Raw genomic sequence first — 16,517 nt, forward strand, 5'->3', positions numbered from 1 at the left:
CTGGCACACAGCTGGCATTGTGTCCATCATAGTGGGACGAATGAATGATCATCCCTCTTTTTCTCTCCATGCCTACTTCTCCTTTCCCCGACTTCCTCTCCTGCCCCATCTCTCCTGCCTCCGTCTTAAATCTGCTGGCAGGATCAGCCCTCAGGAAGTTGTGAGGCAGGTGAGGTTCTTGGCTCCTCTCCTCATGTCCCTTGCCCAGCCTCCCTCGTGAGTACCTGTCTCCCACCTGACAGCTCCGGCCTTCTCGGTGGGCAGGACTCAAGCTCAGGCACGCCCGATGATTGTAGGAAGTTGGGGAGTGGGGCTGGAGGGAAGAGTGTCAGAAACGTAGGGCTCAGTCTCCAAAGCAGCCCTGCCAGGTCACAGAGAACAGAAGGTCATCCGGGGCACCCGTTAGCACCCAGGACCCAGCTTCCCGCCTTTCGCCAAGGAGTCAGCACTGCCATCGTAGGGACTCAGTCCCTTCCTCCTTGCCCCTGGGTGCGTCCTCTCTCCTGCCCCGATAGACAGTATCTGACTCTGCCCCACCCCCACACCGCTGTTCCTTCTGGCTTCTGCTGCTTTGTGTATTAAGCTGGGATAGAGAGATCTAGCTGTGTGCCTGGTTCCACGCCAGCATCACCCCCCACACCTGGTGTGTGTGCACCCCCCAACCCCAGCTCTTTTTCTTCCACTGCCTCTCCTCTCTGCCCCTCCTCGTCCTGGCAGCCTGCAAAGCTCAGCTCGGCTGGACCCCACCACTACCTTGCTCCCTGGAAACCCACACCCCCTCGGGTCTCTACCACTCTGGCGGCAAATGATCACATACTCCATGGCGGTATTTTCCACTTGATTCCCCGGCAAGATTACAAACTGCTTGAGAGTCAGGGCTGGGTCTTAACCTCAGAGACCTAATCTGCAAGGACGGACTCAAGCTACTTCTTTTCCCCAGAAGCCAGATACCCTCCTCCCTCTTCCCAGCATCATCCATACATCCCGGTCCGTTCTATCCAACCTAATCTCACAGGAGAAGAAATCCCGGATAAACTGAACAACTGTGTAACCACAAGGCACACAGGCGCCTACTGTATGCTGGGTCCCAGCGGTGCCCTGGTGAGCAGCAACAGACCAAGAATCCTTGCTTTCCTGGGTCCTCCAGTCGGGGCAAGGGGAGAAATTAATCAAACACTTACATGATTAAATCTATCATTGTGTGACTACTAAGGTGAGTCCTTTGAAGGAAGGAAGTGTTGCTCATGAAAGATGAAGCATGGTTTCGTTGGTCAGGGGAAGTGACACTTGTCTGAGGCCCGCGGGACAGACAGGCCTTGAGGAGGTACGCAAGGGACTTTCCAGAGGGGCCAGCATTTGAAAAAAGGCATCTGAGCCCCAGCCTTTCCACAGAAAGCTGTATCTCTTATATTTGCGTCTATAATAGCCATGTAATTTATTGCTCGAACAGGATATTTCTGAGGGTAAATGTGGGAGCTATTAATAATTTCACTGGGCCAATAGGTGTCAGTGCCTGGGCAAATCGGGCGCATGGTTCCATTAGTTAAGAGTGACAATCCCACCGCCTCCTGCCCCTCTAGCAATGAAAGGAACTTCCAACTCTCGGGGTGGAAGCCGCCAGAAGCCTGAGGTTCACCTGCCGGTGGACAAGGGAGAAGACAGAGGATGCACTCCAGGAACATTGTGGGGGGTGGGGGGCAGGGAAGTTTACACAGGCCCCAGAGCTAGAACCAATGATCAGGAACTAGGGCAGACCCGCGTCAGGGGACAGGTGGGAGGTGGGCGGTGACACCAGTTTCCAAGGGCAATGACTCCAAGCTTGGCGTGTGAGCTCTCCGCCCTCTCCAGCTGCCCAGGTCCCGCCTGCTTCAAGGAAAATGGGGAAGTCTGGGTTCCTGTGGCTTCTTTGAGTTTCTTTTCCTTTACCTCCTTGTGCAAAGGTGGCCTGATTTGTACTTGGAGTGCAGGTAGAGCCTGATGGATTGCGTGTGTGTGTGTGTGTGTGTGTGAGAGAGAGAGAGAGAGAGAGAGAGAGAGAGAGAGAGAGAGAGACCTGTTTCCCTCTGCCCCTCTGTCTGACTCTCAAGACTATTAATACAAACCCCATGTCTGGCTGTACCACCAGAACATGTGCTCCCCACGGCAGAACGCCACCCCCACCCCACCCCCCAGCTGAGCCTGTTGTCTGTTCTGTTTCTGATCGGCGCCAGGCTCATAGACCCCATGTAGGTAGAATATAACTTTCCATAAATAACCCCTAGCCCGACCTACAATTTAGGCTTTGGGTTTTTTTTTTTTTCCCCCTCGTGGTAATGAGATTATAGCCTGGGCTGATCCCTCCGGGTCCTGGGGTCCCAGAAAGCGGACCCTAGGTCTATCTGGGGTTGGACATTGCTTGAAATTCCCCGGCTCCCCCACGCTGCCTGGCACATGGTGAGGACTCAGTGCATGTGGAGGAATGTGGTGGACCGAGTCTCATGCCCCCTCGCACGGCCACGCACCTTCAGCCTCAGTGCCTTTATTTGGGCCAGTGCCCTCTGCTTAGAATGCCTGTGCCTCCTTCCCCACCGGGCAAACTTCTAGGCAGCACCCACCTCTGCGACAGCTTCCCTGAGCTTTCCTCCTCATTCCTACCACAAAGCGAGTCCTCCTGCGCTCTGTCCCATAACGCTTTGTACAGACTGTGTGACCTGATGGCTTGCCCACGTGCCTGCCAGGCTCCCAGTGGCTTAAGTGAGTGTCAGAGCAGGAACCGAGCCCACATCTGGCCGCGGGCAGACATTTAACCCCTTGGTGCCCCCACTTTCCTTCGAATCAAACACAAGCCTGGCTCCAGAGCCTGTGTCCCCATCCACTGTAGCACATGGCCTCTGGGGCTGGACCATGTGTCTGTTTCCTACCTGCTCTCATTCCCCAACTCTGAGACATTCCTCACGGTGCGTGGATTCCCTGCAGGCTCTCGCTGGGGCCTCCTCGGGGCCTGGAGGCAGATACTGACAATTATCAAAAACTTGCTGCTGCTGATAAGGAATTTAGGAGGGTTCATTGGGAGTTAAAGTGAAAAATCGGCGGGGCTGGGGAGGGCTTTGGGGTGGGGTTACCCCGAGAGGGGCTGGACTGGATTCAAAGCTTTGAGTCATCCCGCCTTGTGGCAATTGAAGGATATTTCCTGAGTGTCAGCCAGCGTCCAGCGCTGTGAGACGCCTTGGTGAGGCCATGCTGAGAGAAGGGCAAGACGTCGGCCCTGCTGGTGAAGATCGTTCATTTTACCAGGGGGGCGTGAGAGTCACGTTTGGAAAAACGCCTGAATGAACCCCCTGTGAGCTGGAACCGAGTTGTACTCGGCTTTGCGTCTGTCCCAGGACTCCGCAGGGCTTGACCAGGTGAGACACACGTCCACGAATGAGTATCGCACGGAAGACAGAATCAGGAAGCAAAGCAGTGGCGTGGACAAAAGGCCTGGGGCACATGAGGAGAGATCAGTGGGGATTGCAACATCTCTGGAAGGTGCAGGCTCGGAGGTGACAAGGAACATGAACTCCGAAGTAAGAGCAGGCGTCACTGGGGGTGGTCTGAGGCTGGGGGGTGGGGAGGATCAACTAAAAAGGCAGGGGCGAGTATCGAATATCGTTCGGCCTCTTGGAGTCAGGAAGGAAGTTTGGTAGAGGGGGGATGGAAACCCAGCAGGGGAAGGCTTCACGTGTCAGGCTGAGAAGCCCCAACTTGATCTTGGGCAAGGAGGAGCTATGGAAGGATTTTGAGCAGGGGTGAGGCACAATGAGAACAGTCTTTCTGGATGACAGTGTGGAGGGCAGTCTGCTTCAGGGGGACCAGGCTGAAGTTATTACAATGGCCACGGGGAACGAATGAGGTTTAGGTTTGGAAAGGAAGGGACAAACATGACTTTTCAAAGGGAGGACATAATTGCCACAAGGGCCACCACAGCCCAGGCAAAGGTGCCTCCCAGGTTGCAGTCCTAGCACCGAAGAAAAGGATGTCAACTTTGACAGGAATGGCTGTGTGTGGTTGACGAACATGAGACCACATCCTCTCGGAAATGATTCATTGTCTTTATTAACAATGCCTCTGGAAAGAACAGACTGGTATTTCATAAAGCAATATTAACGTTGTCATTTCTCTACAAGAAAAACTTTTGCATAAATAACTTAAGTGAGAAAATAAATATGTAACTTAACTCTTTGTAAAAACCACGACTTTCATTCTTGTGGACAAACCCCACATGGAAGGATTGTGGAAAGGACCAGCCTGGCGGGATTTCACACGGCATGTGCTTCTGGTTTGGTGTGTGTGTGTGTGTGTGTGTGTGTGTGTGTGTGTGTGTGTTACACAATTAGAAACTACACAGAAAGTAAGAGGTGTCTGGAAATGACTTTCAAAAAGATTTTTGGATGACATTTATCAGGCTTTGTGGTTTCTCGGCATATGTACAGCACTTGTAATTTTTTTCCCCAAGTAATATTATTTCAGTGTAAGATATGACATCACAGGTAACAGCACTAAGAAGCTAGGTTCTAGACAGAATTGTGTCTGTGAGTGGTAGGCAGGAGGATGTCTGCAGAGGGATTTGCTGGTCTTTGCATGGGTGGTGGCTGCTCCCTTGGGCCTGCAAGTCCAGTGTCCCGGGACCTCTCCTTCTCGACCCCAATCAATGGCATTGTTTCTGCATCCTTTGGGATGGAGGGGTGAAGACAGGCAAACATCCGGGGAGGGCCAGGCCGGGAGAGAACACAGCTTCTTCCAGGAGTTTGTCAGCCCTAAAAAAGATGCCAACCCCGCACCCCACCCCCACGGCCACACTTGTTTTTCATCTTTGGCTGTCAGATCCGGGCATCACAACTCTGAATTCTGGACGTGACCATGGCAGCATTTCAACCCAACCTCTCTCTCTCTCCTTTGCCCATTCAAAAGACACGCAAGGCCTTGGAATCAGGTGACCGTAGACTCCTCGAGATACAAATCCCACCCCCATCTCCATTTTCCGAATAGGAAATTGAGGACAAGAAAGAGAAGAGTGTGGTCCAAGGTCATCCAGCACGTTAGCGGCAGAGTCCGGACTAGAAACCACACCTATGGACCCCGGTCCTGTGTTCTTGGCACAACAAGGCACTAAAGGCTTTTTGAGGGGCAGAGAAGTGGAGAGGGAATCTTATCGCATTTTCTTAACCAGTCCCGGGACTTTCCTCCTCCCCCACTGCTCCCTTAGAACCCCTGGGCGGTGAAATGCTTGCTTTTCTGCCTCCTCGGAAGTGGGACCAGCAAAGGTGGGCGGCCCCTGTAGGCGGGGCTGCGTGGCTCAGTGTCTGTGACTCTCAGCGCCCTCCCCTGCCCTGCGGGACCCCCTCGGAGACGAGGGAGTGGGGGCTCTGCTGGCGCCCGGGATCCGCAGGGCCTGGCTACCTCCTGCCGAAGCCCAGAAGGTCTCAGCCCCCTGCCCTGGGTTGCAGGCATTTACAATGAGATACAAACAATCAAACCGCGCGCCGAGGGCAGAAACCCGGGCGCCTGGGCCGGGGCGCGGGTTGTGGGGGGAGGCGCGGCGCGGCGGGCGGCCTCTAATAGGCGTTCTCCAGCTCGGCCTGGTTGGCTTTGGCGCCCCGGGCGCGGGGGCGCGGCTTTCGGCCCTTCTGCGGCCGCGCGGCCTCGGGCCCGAAGTCCTTGAGCTCGGACTGATTGTGGAAGCGGGTGAGGCGCTTGCACTTGCACGAGGCCACCAGGCGCACTTTGCGCGCGCGCGGCGCCGCGTCACCGGGGCACAGCAGCTGCACCCGCTGCGCGCGGTAGCGGTCGGGGATGCAGCGGAAGTCGGGTCCGCTCGGGCGCCACCACTTGCCGCGGCCGATGGCGTTGGGCAGCAGGCGCGCCGGGCCGCACTGGCCGGAGCACACCAGCTCGGTGACCGGCTTGGCGCTGCGGCAGGGCCCGTCCGTCACGTAGCGGGTGAAGTGCAGCTCGCGGCAGCTGTACTCGGACACGTCTGCGGGAGAGACGGCTTGTGAGGCCAGCCCGGTTCCCTCCGCGCCACCAACCCCCCCCCCAGCCCCCAGCCCAGGTCTTTTCCAAACCTGCGGGCTCTCCAGATGGGCATCTATTACTGGGAGGGAGGGGGTGGCGGCTGGTGGAAAGAACGCTGGCCCACCCTTTCCCCCTAAAACTTTGGAGCCAAGCGTCTGTTGCCGTTCGAATACCAGCCCCATCGCTGTGTGATCTTGGGCAAGTCACTTAGCCTCTCTGTGCTCCTTATCAGAAAAACGGGTTGTCCTAAGGAGTTAGTTGCGTATATAATGCAGGGGACACTGTGAGCACACAGTAAGAGCTGGAAGCGTTGGCCGTGGCTGTGTGTTATTCTTCTTCTTCTCCTCCAAGGGGGCCCTTTTCTCCAGATGGAAGTCACATCTGTGCCACAGAGGGCCTGGTCGAGGCAGAGTAGGTATTAGCCACACCCTTTACATGGTCTTGGCTTCTCCTAAATTCTTTTTCCAGCCACTTGGGAGGGATGGCGAGGGGATAGAGAAAGGAGTAGGGGTTAATTGGAGGTAATAAATCAGGGCAACTGCCGCCAAGGACAGGGATGGAAGGGGAGGTGGGGAGGAGAAGTTATTAGACGCTAAGAGAGCCAAAGGCAGCTTGTCCAAGCCTCTCATCATCGCTGAGGACACGGAGGCCTCGAGAGGGAATAACACTTGCCCAAAAGGCAGAGTTGGGTCTCCTCACCCCAGTTCCCTGGGGCCCCAGCACCTCTGGGGTCCCACAAAGGCAGAAGCTATGTGCCTGAGCGCCCAGGTGGGAGGCTGGGCTGGGGGTGGGGGCAAAGGGCTGCCTTTCACTGCAGTTACTTCCTGCCCCAGGGGACAGAGCTCTGACTGAAAACCTACAGGTTCGCCTGCCACAAACATTTATTAAGCACCTGCTGTGTACCAAGCACTCTGCCGGGGACATCTCTTGTTTTGTGCCATTTAGATGGATCTCCGAGGGTGACACAGGCTTGTTCCTGGGTTGGGGGGGGGGGGAAGGGGGACTGGGCTCTGTGGCCTGGCTTCGTGCCCTGAAGGCACCTTGATCAACTCTCCTACTGTGGGCTTATTCAGATGGCAGCCTGTCCACCACCCAAGGGTCTCATGGGGACAGTTCCCATGTGACACAAGGGATGAAAAATAACCCACGACCAAAACCAGAGAGAAGCAGAGAAGGCTCCACTCCCCAGGCCCTGCAGAACAAGCATGGCAGGGGAGATGTGGGGTCCGCCTTCCTCCCGTGGCTGACCTGGTTTCTGCACTGGTTTGGCATTCTCGCCACTGTTCCCCGGCTGCAGGGGTAGCGTGTGGGGGTGGGCTGTTTGCCCAGGGAAGGAGGTGTTTTGGACTTTCCAAGAATAGTGCCCTTGGGTCAGGCACTTCCTCTGCAGAGGGTGACTTTGTTTTGAGCTCACAGCCTCCTCGGGGCCTGTGGCCTCTTATAGGAGCCCGGGGAAGTGGATGGTTTGTACTTGGGACCCAAACAGCGGCGTGAAGCAGTCACTTGAGCTTAATCGACCTTGCCCGGGGTGGGGGGTGGGGGGTGATGTGCTGCCGCCCTCCTCTTGTGAAGACTTGAGGCCCCAGGCCTCCTGTGGGGTTCCCCAGCCTTCACAATTGTGGGGCAAGGACGGATGGGTCGAGAGGGGCCTGGGCAGTGGATTCCTCACCAGCCCGCCCAACGACCGGAGGGCAGTGAGGCCCTCCCTCTGAAGTGTCATTCCGGCCCCTGCCCCCAGCCATTCCTGCCAGCTGCAGAGCCAGCTGTCACCCCCGCCCTCCCCGGGCTTCTCTGCGCAGACCTGACCAGGAACCCAGATGTGCCTTCCAATGGGGCTGTTGCCTTGTCACTGGGGTCAGGCTCCCTCCCTAGGAACGAGACAAGGCCTGGTCTGGGGGCAGAAGAGGGGGGCACCTGTGTCCACTCCCTGCACAGAGGATGCCACCTCCCCTCCAGGGCCCGGCCCCAGCTGCCACCCAGGTCCGAGGCTACGACTGTCCCTGCAGCTTGCATTCCTTCAAGTGCCAGCTGGCTGGGCAGACCGGGGACAGGGGGAATGTCCCTTTCTCACGGCTCTGTGGGGGGTTTTCTCTGGCTCTCAGTTCCCCCCCCCCCCACCCACGATCCCCCTCCAGGGCCGTCTTGGAATGGGATCAAACTGGGGTCAAACCCGAGCTCTTCTCACTACCAAGGTACTTAGCGTCTGGAGATCTCATTTCTTTACTTGCCAGCTGAGAGGTCACCTCATGGGGCTCCCGCACGGTGGATCCCCGGGGTAAGGTTCAGGTATGGCCTGTGTAAAGGACCTGCATCCGGCAGGTGCTCACAGCTGTGAGGCTCCCTTGCCTTGTCCCCTCTCCCGAGGTGCCAGCTGGGGGACCTATCTCCTGTGATCTCCAGAGGGGATTCTTTGAAACTGTCTCCGTTCTGAGGCTCTGAGCCTGTCCCAGAATTGGGCTCTCGCCACCTCAGCCTCCTTCCTGCCCCGGGCTCCCGCGGCCAGTCCCCTGCCAGCCCCGGGCCCCTGCACCTCAATGCCAAGGCTACTACGTTAGGCATGCTGTCCTCCCCTGCCTCCAGGCAAGACTGTCCCTCCTGGAGCGCCGGCAGCGGGGGACTGTCTACCCCAGTCTTCAAAACCTCCCAGAGAGAACCCTCCCAGGCCCCTTGTGCTAAACATGCCCTCCTCTACCCCATACCTTTGGTCTCAAAGGGATGGTGAGGGGGTCTCCCTCCGTTCTCCGCTCGGTTCATGGTCTTGTTCTCCAGCTCTGGTGGAGGCTCAGGGTACTCGCCCAGCTCAGGGATGATCTCCGTGGCATCGTTCTTGAAGGCCTGCCAGCCCTGGCCCTCCACCACACAGAAGGCTGCGTGCACCAGCAGGCAGACAAGACACAGGGCGAGAGAGAGCTGCATGGCGCCAGCCAGAGGAGGGCACCCAGCCTTCCAGTAGCACAGGCTCCGGTCCCCAGCCTGGGACACGTTTGCCTTTTTAAAGCCCCCTCTGCCTCGTGCCAACCAATGAGGACAGGCTGGGGCAGGGCTGGTCCCACGTTTCTCTCAGCCCAGGGGGAGGGAACGGGTGTGCTCAGAGCAAGCCCTCCCCAAAGACTTCTCAGGCACAGCAAACTCCCTGGGAGCCGGTGCTCCCAGGTGACCTAGAGAGAGGGGGGCGTGTGAGGCGAGCCTGCCCTCCAGCACCTCCCACATGCAGGTGGCTGTGGTTTTCGGATATCAAGATGAGCTCCAGCTCACAATCTTTACCTCCTTGGGCCCCTCGGGCTTTCTCAAAACAAGCTTTGGGCCAGCTTCACAAAGAAAACTACAGCCCGGAGCCCTCCACAGGGCTAAGCCCAGCCAAGTGCCTTTCTCAGGCCAAGTTCGTTTGTTACCCCACTGACAAGTGGCCCGAGGGGTATATCTTTGGCCCCCACAGACCCAGGCAGGGGCAGAAGGATACTTTTTAAGAAACCCCATTGGTCCCGATTCCATGAGGCTGAGCATCGATTACGCTGATCAAGAAAGCCCCCGTTGGCACCCTCTGGAAGGCAAGAGAGAAAACTGGAGGGCCGCGGGGAGAGTATCTGCTTGGGCGAGGGGGCGGGGATTCTGGTTCCAAGGCCAGGATGAGTAAGTCAACGGACAGTGGTGATGGAGCGCGAGGAGGAAACCGTGGGGATTCTGCGCGTGGTGACAGGCACTTTTTGGCCAAGACACTCACTGCTGCTTGCGGACTGATGTGCCCAAGGCAGTCATTTCCCTGGCCAGGCTGTGGGTAGGAACGGAGAGCACAAAAGTCCCTTTTCGTAGCAAAGACCAAGGCCGGCATTTTCAGTGCTGACATCCTTTTTTTCTTCTTCATCATCTTTTTGTTTGGTTGGTTGGTTGGTTTCTCAGACGATTATATTTTTCAAAAACAGCTTTGAGTCCTATATGGAAAACCTTATTGGTCCATGCTATGGGGTGCATTCCATGAGGCCATCCCAGGTCCAGCTAGCCGCAAAGAAATCAAAAGGAATTGCTACCTTAGCCCTGGAGCAGAACCAGGGGCCTGGGAGGGGTAGAGGCACCGGGGAGGAAGGTTCACACCTGAGGTGCAGGAAAAGAAAGGAGAGCCAGCGGAAGCTTTCACTGCAGATGGATTGTTCCAGGAGGCTGGGAAGAGGGCTGTGGCCCGCGTCCCCTTGGTATTTTCACTGGGCAATGAATCAGTATGCCCCACCTGCAGAGCCTCCGCGAGGCCTTTGCCACCTGCCTTGACTTGCAAGCCGCTGTGTCCATCTGAAGCCGTCTGTCCCTCCTTTCCACCATCCATCACTCGACACATGAATGCAGCTGCCCTGACAGTTTTACAAGCCAGACAGAAGCCCCTGCAGGAAGGGCCCTCTCTGATACCTGCTTCCTAAGTCAGTTTCCTTCGGGGCAGACGAAAACAGCTGTGGCCATTGTTGGAGGTGATCTATCTCTCCCAACAGAGCCGGTGGGTGTTGTGAGAAGCCGGCCCTCTGCGCCCCCTCCCCCTGTCTGTGACCCTCCAGCCTCCTTTTCCCTTGCTCTGGAATGTAGACCATTAACCCTATCGTGGCCGGACAGCCGCCTTCTTGCCCTGGATTTGGGAGAGGGCAGTTCCGATGATGCCCGGATTCCTGAAACTTGGCGCTGTCCGCGCGGGAGCCCCACCTGCCGTCCGGAGCTACAGACCCATCCGCCTGAACCGGAGCCCGTGGGGGCCCATCCTTGGGACACTCCTGCCACCTGCTGGAGACCGAAGGGGGAGCCAGCGGCCCGAGGATGGCGAAGGATTTCATTTGGCTTCAGGGTTTTATTTGAAACTGAAGTGAGGTGAAAGGAAACAAGAGAAGAATCCAGTGGATTTGAACCGATGAAGTGTGTCCATCCTTTCGAATTCTTCTCTGCCAAGGTATAGCCGTGCTCTCCGCGGAACGGCTCACAGATGCCATCGATGCTACGATGCTCATCTGCTTCACTTCCTGCTTATCCAGCTTCATATGTACTCAGTTCAGGAGTCTGTCCTTCTTCAGAGTTAAACCCCTAGGGTTTTAGCTCACTTCTGTTGTGGATACTGTAGGCTATTTCAATGCTCTCCTATCCTCAGTAGGGATGCTATGAACTTCCTCGCCCAAAGCAATTTTTTGAGTTAAACTTTTTGAGATCATTGTAAATTCACATGTACTTATAAGGAATAATACGGAGAAAATTCCATGTACCCTTCAGCCAGTTTCTCTCTATGGCAACATCTCGCAAAGCTATAGTACAATATCATAACCAGGATACCGACATTGATACACTCCACCAATTTAGTTCAGATTTCCCATTTTACTTGCCTTCTTGTGCGCATGCACACGTGTGTGTGTGTTTCGGTCCATGTAAATTTATCACACGTGTAAGTTCAAGTATCCATCACAGCTAAGGTAATGAATCACTCTGATCACAAAGATCCCTCTCACTGCCTTTTTATAATCACACCTACCTTCTTCCCACGCCCTCCCTCTTCACCCCTAACCCATGGCACCACTAACCTGTTCTCCATTTCTATAATATTGTCATTTCAGAAGTGTTACCTAAATGGAACCAAACAGTATATAGCCTTTTAGGATTGGCTTTTTTCGTTCCACATAATTCCCTGGAGATTCATCCTGGTTGTTGCGTGCTTGTATCAATGCTACATTGCTGGATGATAGTCCACACAGTAATTGAACAGACTAACAAACAAAACTTTGGGGTTATTTCCAGAAGCGAACGCTGGGTCTGAGAGGGTGAACAGTTGGCTGTGTATTGCAGGGTTGTTCTCCAGAAAACTCAGCCAGGTCCCTGCTCCCACGAGTGACATACCAGTAGGCCTGTGCGTAGGTCAGCCAGGGCTGCTGAAACAAAGTACCACGAAGTGGGTGATACAAACAACACAAATGCATTGTCTCCGGGCGCCTGGGTGGCTCAGTCGGCTAAGCTCTTGATTTCGGCTCAGGTCATGATCTCGCAGTTGGTAGGATTGAGCCCCAAGTCAGGCTCTGTGCTGACCCTGCAGAGCCTGCTTGGGATTCTCTCTCTCCCTCTCTCTGCTCCTCCCCTGCTCACGTGTATGCGCCCTCTTTCTCTTTCTCAAAATTAAAAAACGAAAGAAAAAAAGAAATGCACTGTCTCAGTTCTGGAGACTGAAACTGTGAGACCAGTGTTGGAAGGGTTGGTTTCTTGTGATGGCTGTGATGGGAGAGTCTGCTGCATGCCTTTGCTCTAGCTTCTGGAGCCTCTCCTGGCAATCTTTGGTGTTCCTTGTTCCTTGACTTCTAGAAGCTTCACCCCGATCTCTGCTGTCACCTTCACATGGTGTTCCCCGTGTGTGCTTGTCTGTGTCGTAATTTCCCCTTTTTTATAAGGACATCAGTCATATTAAATTAGGGCCCACCCAAATGACCTCATCTTCTCTAATTACATCTGCAACAAACCTGCTTCCAAATAAAGGTCACGTTCTGATGCACCAGGGGTTAGGATTCACGATATGAAGTTTAGAGGGGGCACAATTCAGCGCATAACAGCATGTGTCTCCACAAGGTGGCCAACACTGGGTTTGGGCTAAACAATTTTTAATTGCATTTAGTAATTTACTCGTTGTAACTAAATTTCTAGCAAGGCTGTTTTTCTTTTTCAATTTTTTTTTTTAGTGTTTATTTCTGAGACAGAGAGAGACAGAGCATGAACGGGGGAGGGTCAGAGAGAGAGGGAGACACAGAATCTGAAGCAGGCTCCAGGCTCTGAGCTGTCAGCACAGAGCCCGACGCAGGGCTCGAACTCACGGACCGCGAGATAATGACCTGAGCTGAAGCCGGACGCTCAACCGACTGAGCCACCCAGGCGCTCCGCAAGGCTGTTTTCCTACGTGATGATTTGCTGGTTTTCATTTCCACCGAGCTGCCTGTTCATATGCCCACTTGCCAAACATTTAACGAAGCAAGACCTCATCTCCTGCTAGGAGGTGTGGACTGATTCGTGCCCCCCTCCAGGAGCTCCTGTACCAGGGAAGAAAAGAGTTCTTCCACAAAGAAAGCAGTTAGTTCCACTGAGGAAAGGTGCAGATGCTTTATTTTTTTCTTTAAAGGGACAAAGTGTTATGAGCTTTCAGAGGGGAGAAGAGTCTCTCCCACCTGGGATGGATCAGGGATCCTCACAGGAAGATGAGGCGTTTGGACCACGCTCTCAAGGACAGGCCAAGTTTGGAAAGTAAGCTATGCTCCTATGTATCCTCAGGATTACAGGATCTTTGATCTGAAAGGACGCTCCAAAGGCATCTAACTCTTTACTTGGTACTCAAGCCACCTGTCTGTAATTCATGGGACCTGAGACTTCTTGTTGGCTGCATTTTTACACAGACTTTGCTCCCACAGGTCGGGGTAACATGGGGTCTCTGGCTTCGGAGGGCAATCTGTTTATAGGCAGCTGCCTGCATTGAGGGACGTCCACACCAGCCTGTCTTTTTTCACAGCTGAGAGATTGTTTCCTGGAGAGCACAGGGTCTCGGCACAGGTGGAAAGTGGAACCCTTTGACTTGTTCAGTCAGCAGCTTCTGAGGGACAAAGAGGAGAGGGGTCCCAAAGACCATTGTCACTTACCCCCACCCCCTACTCCATGCTTAGAATGGGCCAATGGTTCCCCCAGCCCTTACAGGATGGAACCACCGTGTTCTTTCTGGAAACCAGGACAACTCATTCCAGAACCTCCCCAACGGCCATCCAAACTACCACCCTCCGCCTGGAGGGCCCCTGTCTGAAAACCCTAAAGAAACAAGTATTCATGACACTTGTTAAAAATGGTAAAGTCAGGGGTGCCAGGCTGGCTCAGTCAGTTAAGCGTCGGACTCCTGATTTCGGCTCAGGTCATGATCTCACGGTTCAGAAGTTCGAGCCCTGCATCAGGCTCTGTGCTGACAGTGCAGAGGCTGCTTGGGATTTTCTCTCTCTCCTTCTCTCTCTGCCTGCCTCTCCCACCCCACTCATGCTCGCCTGGATGGCTCGGTCAGTCGAGCGTCTGACTTTCCGCTCAGGTCATGATCTCGCGGTTCGTGGGTTCGAGCCCCGCGCCGGGCTCTGTGCTGATAGTTCAGAGCCTGGAGCCTGTTTCGGATTCTGTGTCTCCCTCTCTTTTTGCCCCTCCCTGTTCACACTCATCTCTCTCTCTCTCTCAAAAATAAATAAACATTTTAAAAAGTTAAAAAAAAAAAGAGTTCAGGAGAAAATGAGTAAACTCTGGCCAAAGAGAGGTTCTGTCACCCCATGTGTTTGGAGACCGATGTCCCTCTTCCAAGCCCAGCTGCACCTGTCCTCTGCTCTCCATTCTCTTTTCGACTCTTCCCTTCCTCTTCTTTCTGTCCTCCTGCCTCTCAGGGCGGCTGCCCCAGTGCTCCAGTGCATGGAGAACATTCCACTGGAAGGCCGTTTAGCTCATGGGCTTGCAGACCAGATCTCTCAAAACCTCACATTTCCATAGGGATGTCTTAACGTTTTAGTGTATGTGCTGCCGAAGAGAGCACTTAAGGTTTTAAAAATATGTACATTTCAATTATTTAAAAATATAATAAAAGCACATTGATCATACATGGTGTGTATCTGCTTTTAATGAACTGGAGACCCCCCCCCCCATTCATTGTGTTGCTCTAGGTTAACTCATTCTAGTGTAGACTGCCAAAATCGAATCTTTGCATTTGAACTTCTTATAAATGAGTCATCAATTCAGAAGGCCATGACTCAGAGACTGCCTTTCTAAAAATTAGGCTTGGGCTGCCACCCCCAGAAAATAATCTTTTTTTAGGGGTGTCTGGGTGACTCATTCAGTTGGTTAAGCATCCGACTTCGGCTCAGGTCATGATCTCGCAGTCCGTGAGTTCGAGCCCCGCGTCAGGCCCTGTGCCGACAGCTCAGAGCCTGGAGCCTGTTTCAGATTCTGTGTCTCCCTCTTTCTCTCTGACCCTCCCCCGTTCATGCTGTCTCTCCGTCTCAAAAATAAATAAATGTTAAAAAAAAATTTTTTTTTAAATAATAATCTTTTTTTTTAAAAAAAGTAATCTTGGGGCGCCTGGGTGGCTCAGTCGGTTAAGCATCCGGCTTCGGCTCAGGTCATGATCTCGCAGTCCGCGGGTTCGAGCCCCGCGTCGGGCTCTGCGCTGACAGCTCAGAGCCTGGAACCTGTTTCAGATTCTGTGTCTCCCTCTTTCTCTGACCCTCCCCTGTTCATGCTCTCTCTCTGTCTCAAAAATAAATAAAATGTTAAAAAAAAAAATTTAAAAAAAAAGTTATCTCTACATTCAACGTGGGGCTTGAACTCGTGACCCTGAGACCAAGAGTCCCACGCTCCACCGATTGAACCAGCCAGGCATCCCCTCGGGCCCCCATGAAATTGTACGGGCAAGTACAGAACAATCCTCCTTAGCTCTGAGTATGGGGATGTGCTTGACACTGTGCCACCACAAGAGATGACAGAAATTAACAGGATATAAAGCAGATAAATTGCAACTGCCACTCACCTCATTTCGACATTCTGTGCTCCTTTAAAGCAGCCTGGACCTTTAAAATAAGAGTACAGAGGGGCGCCTGGGTGGCTCAGTCGGTTAAGCGTCCGACTTCGGCTCAGGTCATGATCTTGCGGTCCGTGAGTTCGAGCCCCACGTCGGGCTCTGTGCTGACAGCTCAGAGCCTGGAGCCTGTTTCAGATTCTGTGTCTCCCTCTCTCTCTGCTCCTCCCCTGTGCATGCTCTGTCTGTCTCAAAAATAAATAAACGTTAAAAAAATTTTTTTTAATAAAATAAAATAAAATAAAATAAGAGTACAGAAACCACCGTATACCATACACAGTGGAATGCTATGTAGCAGTAAAATGAATGCTACTGTAAGAAACAATTGTCCGTTAAGCAAAAAAAGCCAAGTGCAGAACATTTTCTATGGAATCTCTCCGTACACACACATGTGCCTGGGATTTTCCTAGCAGGATATACTTTTTTTTTTTTTCAACGTTTATTTATTTTTGGGACAGAGAGAGACAGAGCATGAACGGGGGAGGGGCAAAGAGAGAGGGAGACACAGAATCGGAAACAGGCTCCAGGCTCTGAGCCAGCAGCCCAGAGCCTGACGCGGGGCTCGAACTCCCAGACCGCGAGATCGTGACCTGGCTGAAGTCGGACGCTTAACCGACTGCGCCACCCAGGCGCCCCCAGCAGGATATACTTCTTAAGAGTGGCTTCCTCGAAGAGGAGGGATTAAAAGTTTGGGGGTAGGAGACTTACTTTTTGTGATAAGCCTTTTGTATTGCTTGAATTTATACTATGTATATATAGCATTAGCTTTTCAATGAAAAGGTTTTTAAACTTATATTTTAAGAAACACTTTTCCCAGTCTCCTAGATTAGTGTTTGGCCTAAAATCCTATGTAAAGATATAAAGATTATATTTGTCCAAAGAGACTGGACAAATAACGAGTTAG

At 53.5% G+C, this 16,517-nt stretch overlaps 1 protein-coding gene and 1 long non-coding RNA gene across 2 annotated transcripts; both read right to left on the reverse strand.

The window, feature by feature from the left end:
• Positions 1-4,051: 4,051 nt before the first annotated feature.
• Positions 4,052-12,084, reverse strand: SOST (sclerostin). Its single transcript, XM_011289261.4, has 2 exons — positions 8,733-12,084; positions 4,052-5,995 (listed from the first exon to the last, which is right to left on the reverse strand). The coding sequence occupies exons 1-2, from the start codon at positions 8,947-8,949 to the stop codon at positions 5,574-5,576; spliced, it is 639 nt and encodes a 212-aa protein (XP_011287563.2). The 5' UTR covers positions 8,950-12,084; the 3' UTR covers positions 4,052-5,573.
• A 1,030-nt stretch (positions 12,085-13,114) lies between these two features.
• LOC109494381 lies at positions 13,115-15,744 on the reverse strand. The gene is made up of 2 exons (XR_002149224.3): positions 15,566-15,744; positions 13,115-13,612 (listed from the first exon to the last, which is right to left on the reverse strand). It is a non-coding gene; the product is annotated as an uncharacterized LOC109494381 (long non-coding RNA).
• Positions 15,745-16,517: the final 773 nt, after the last annotated feature.

This window comes from Felis catus, chromosome E1 (genome assembly GCF_018350175.1).
Source record: "Felis catus isolate Fca126 chromosome E1, F.catus_Fca126_mat1.0, whole genome shotgun sequence".
In the NCBI taxonomy this organism is placed as follows: domain Eukaryota; kingdom Metazoa; phylum Chordata; class Mammalia; order Carnivora; family Felidae; genus Felis; species Felis catus.

Bases quoted from the DNA above. Each gene is read 5' to 3' on its own strand.
- SOST (XM_011289261.4), bottom strand. From the start codon at position 8,949: ATGCAGCTCTCTCTCGCCCTGTGTCTTGTCTGCCTGCTGGTGCACGCA. The intron at 5,996-8,732 runs GTATGGGGTAGA...TCTCTCCCGCAG, and splicing joins CCATCCCTTTGAGACCAAAG to ACGTGTCCGAGTACAGCTGC.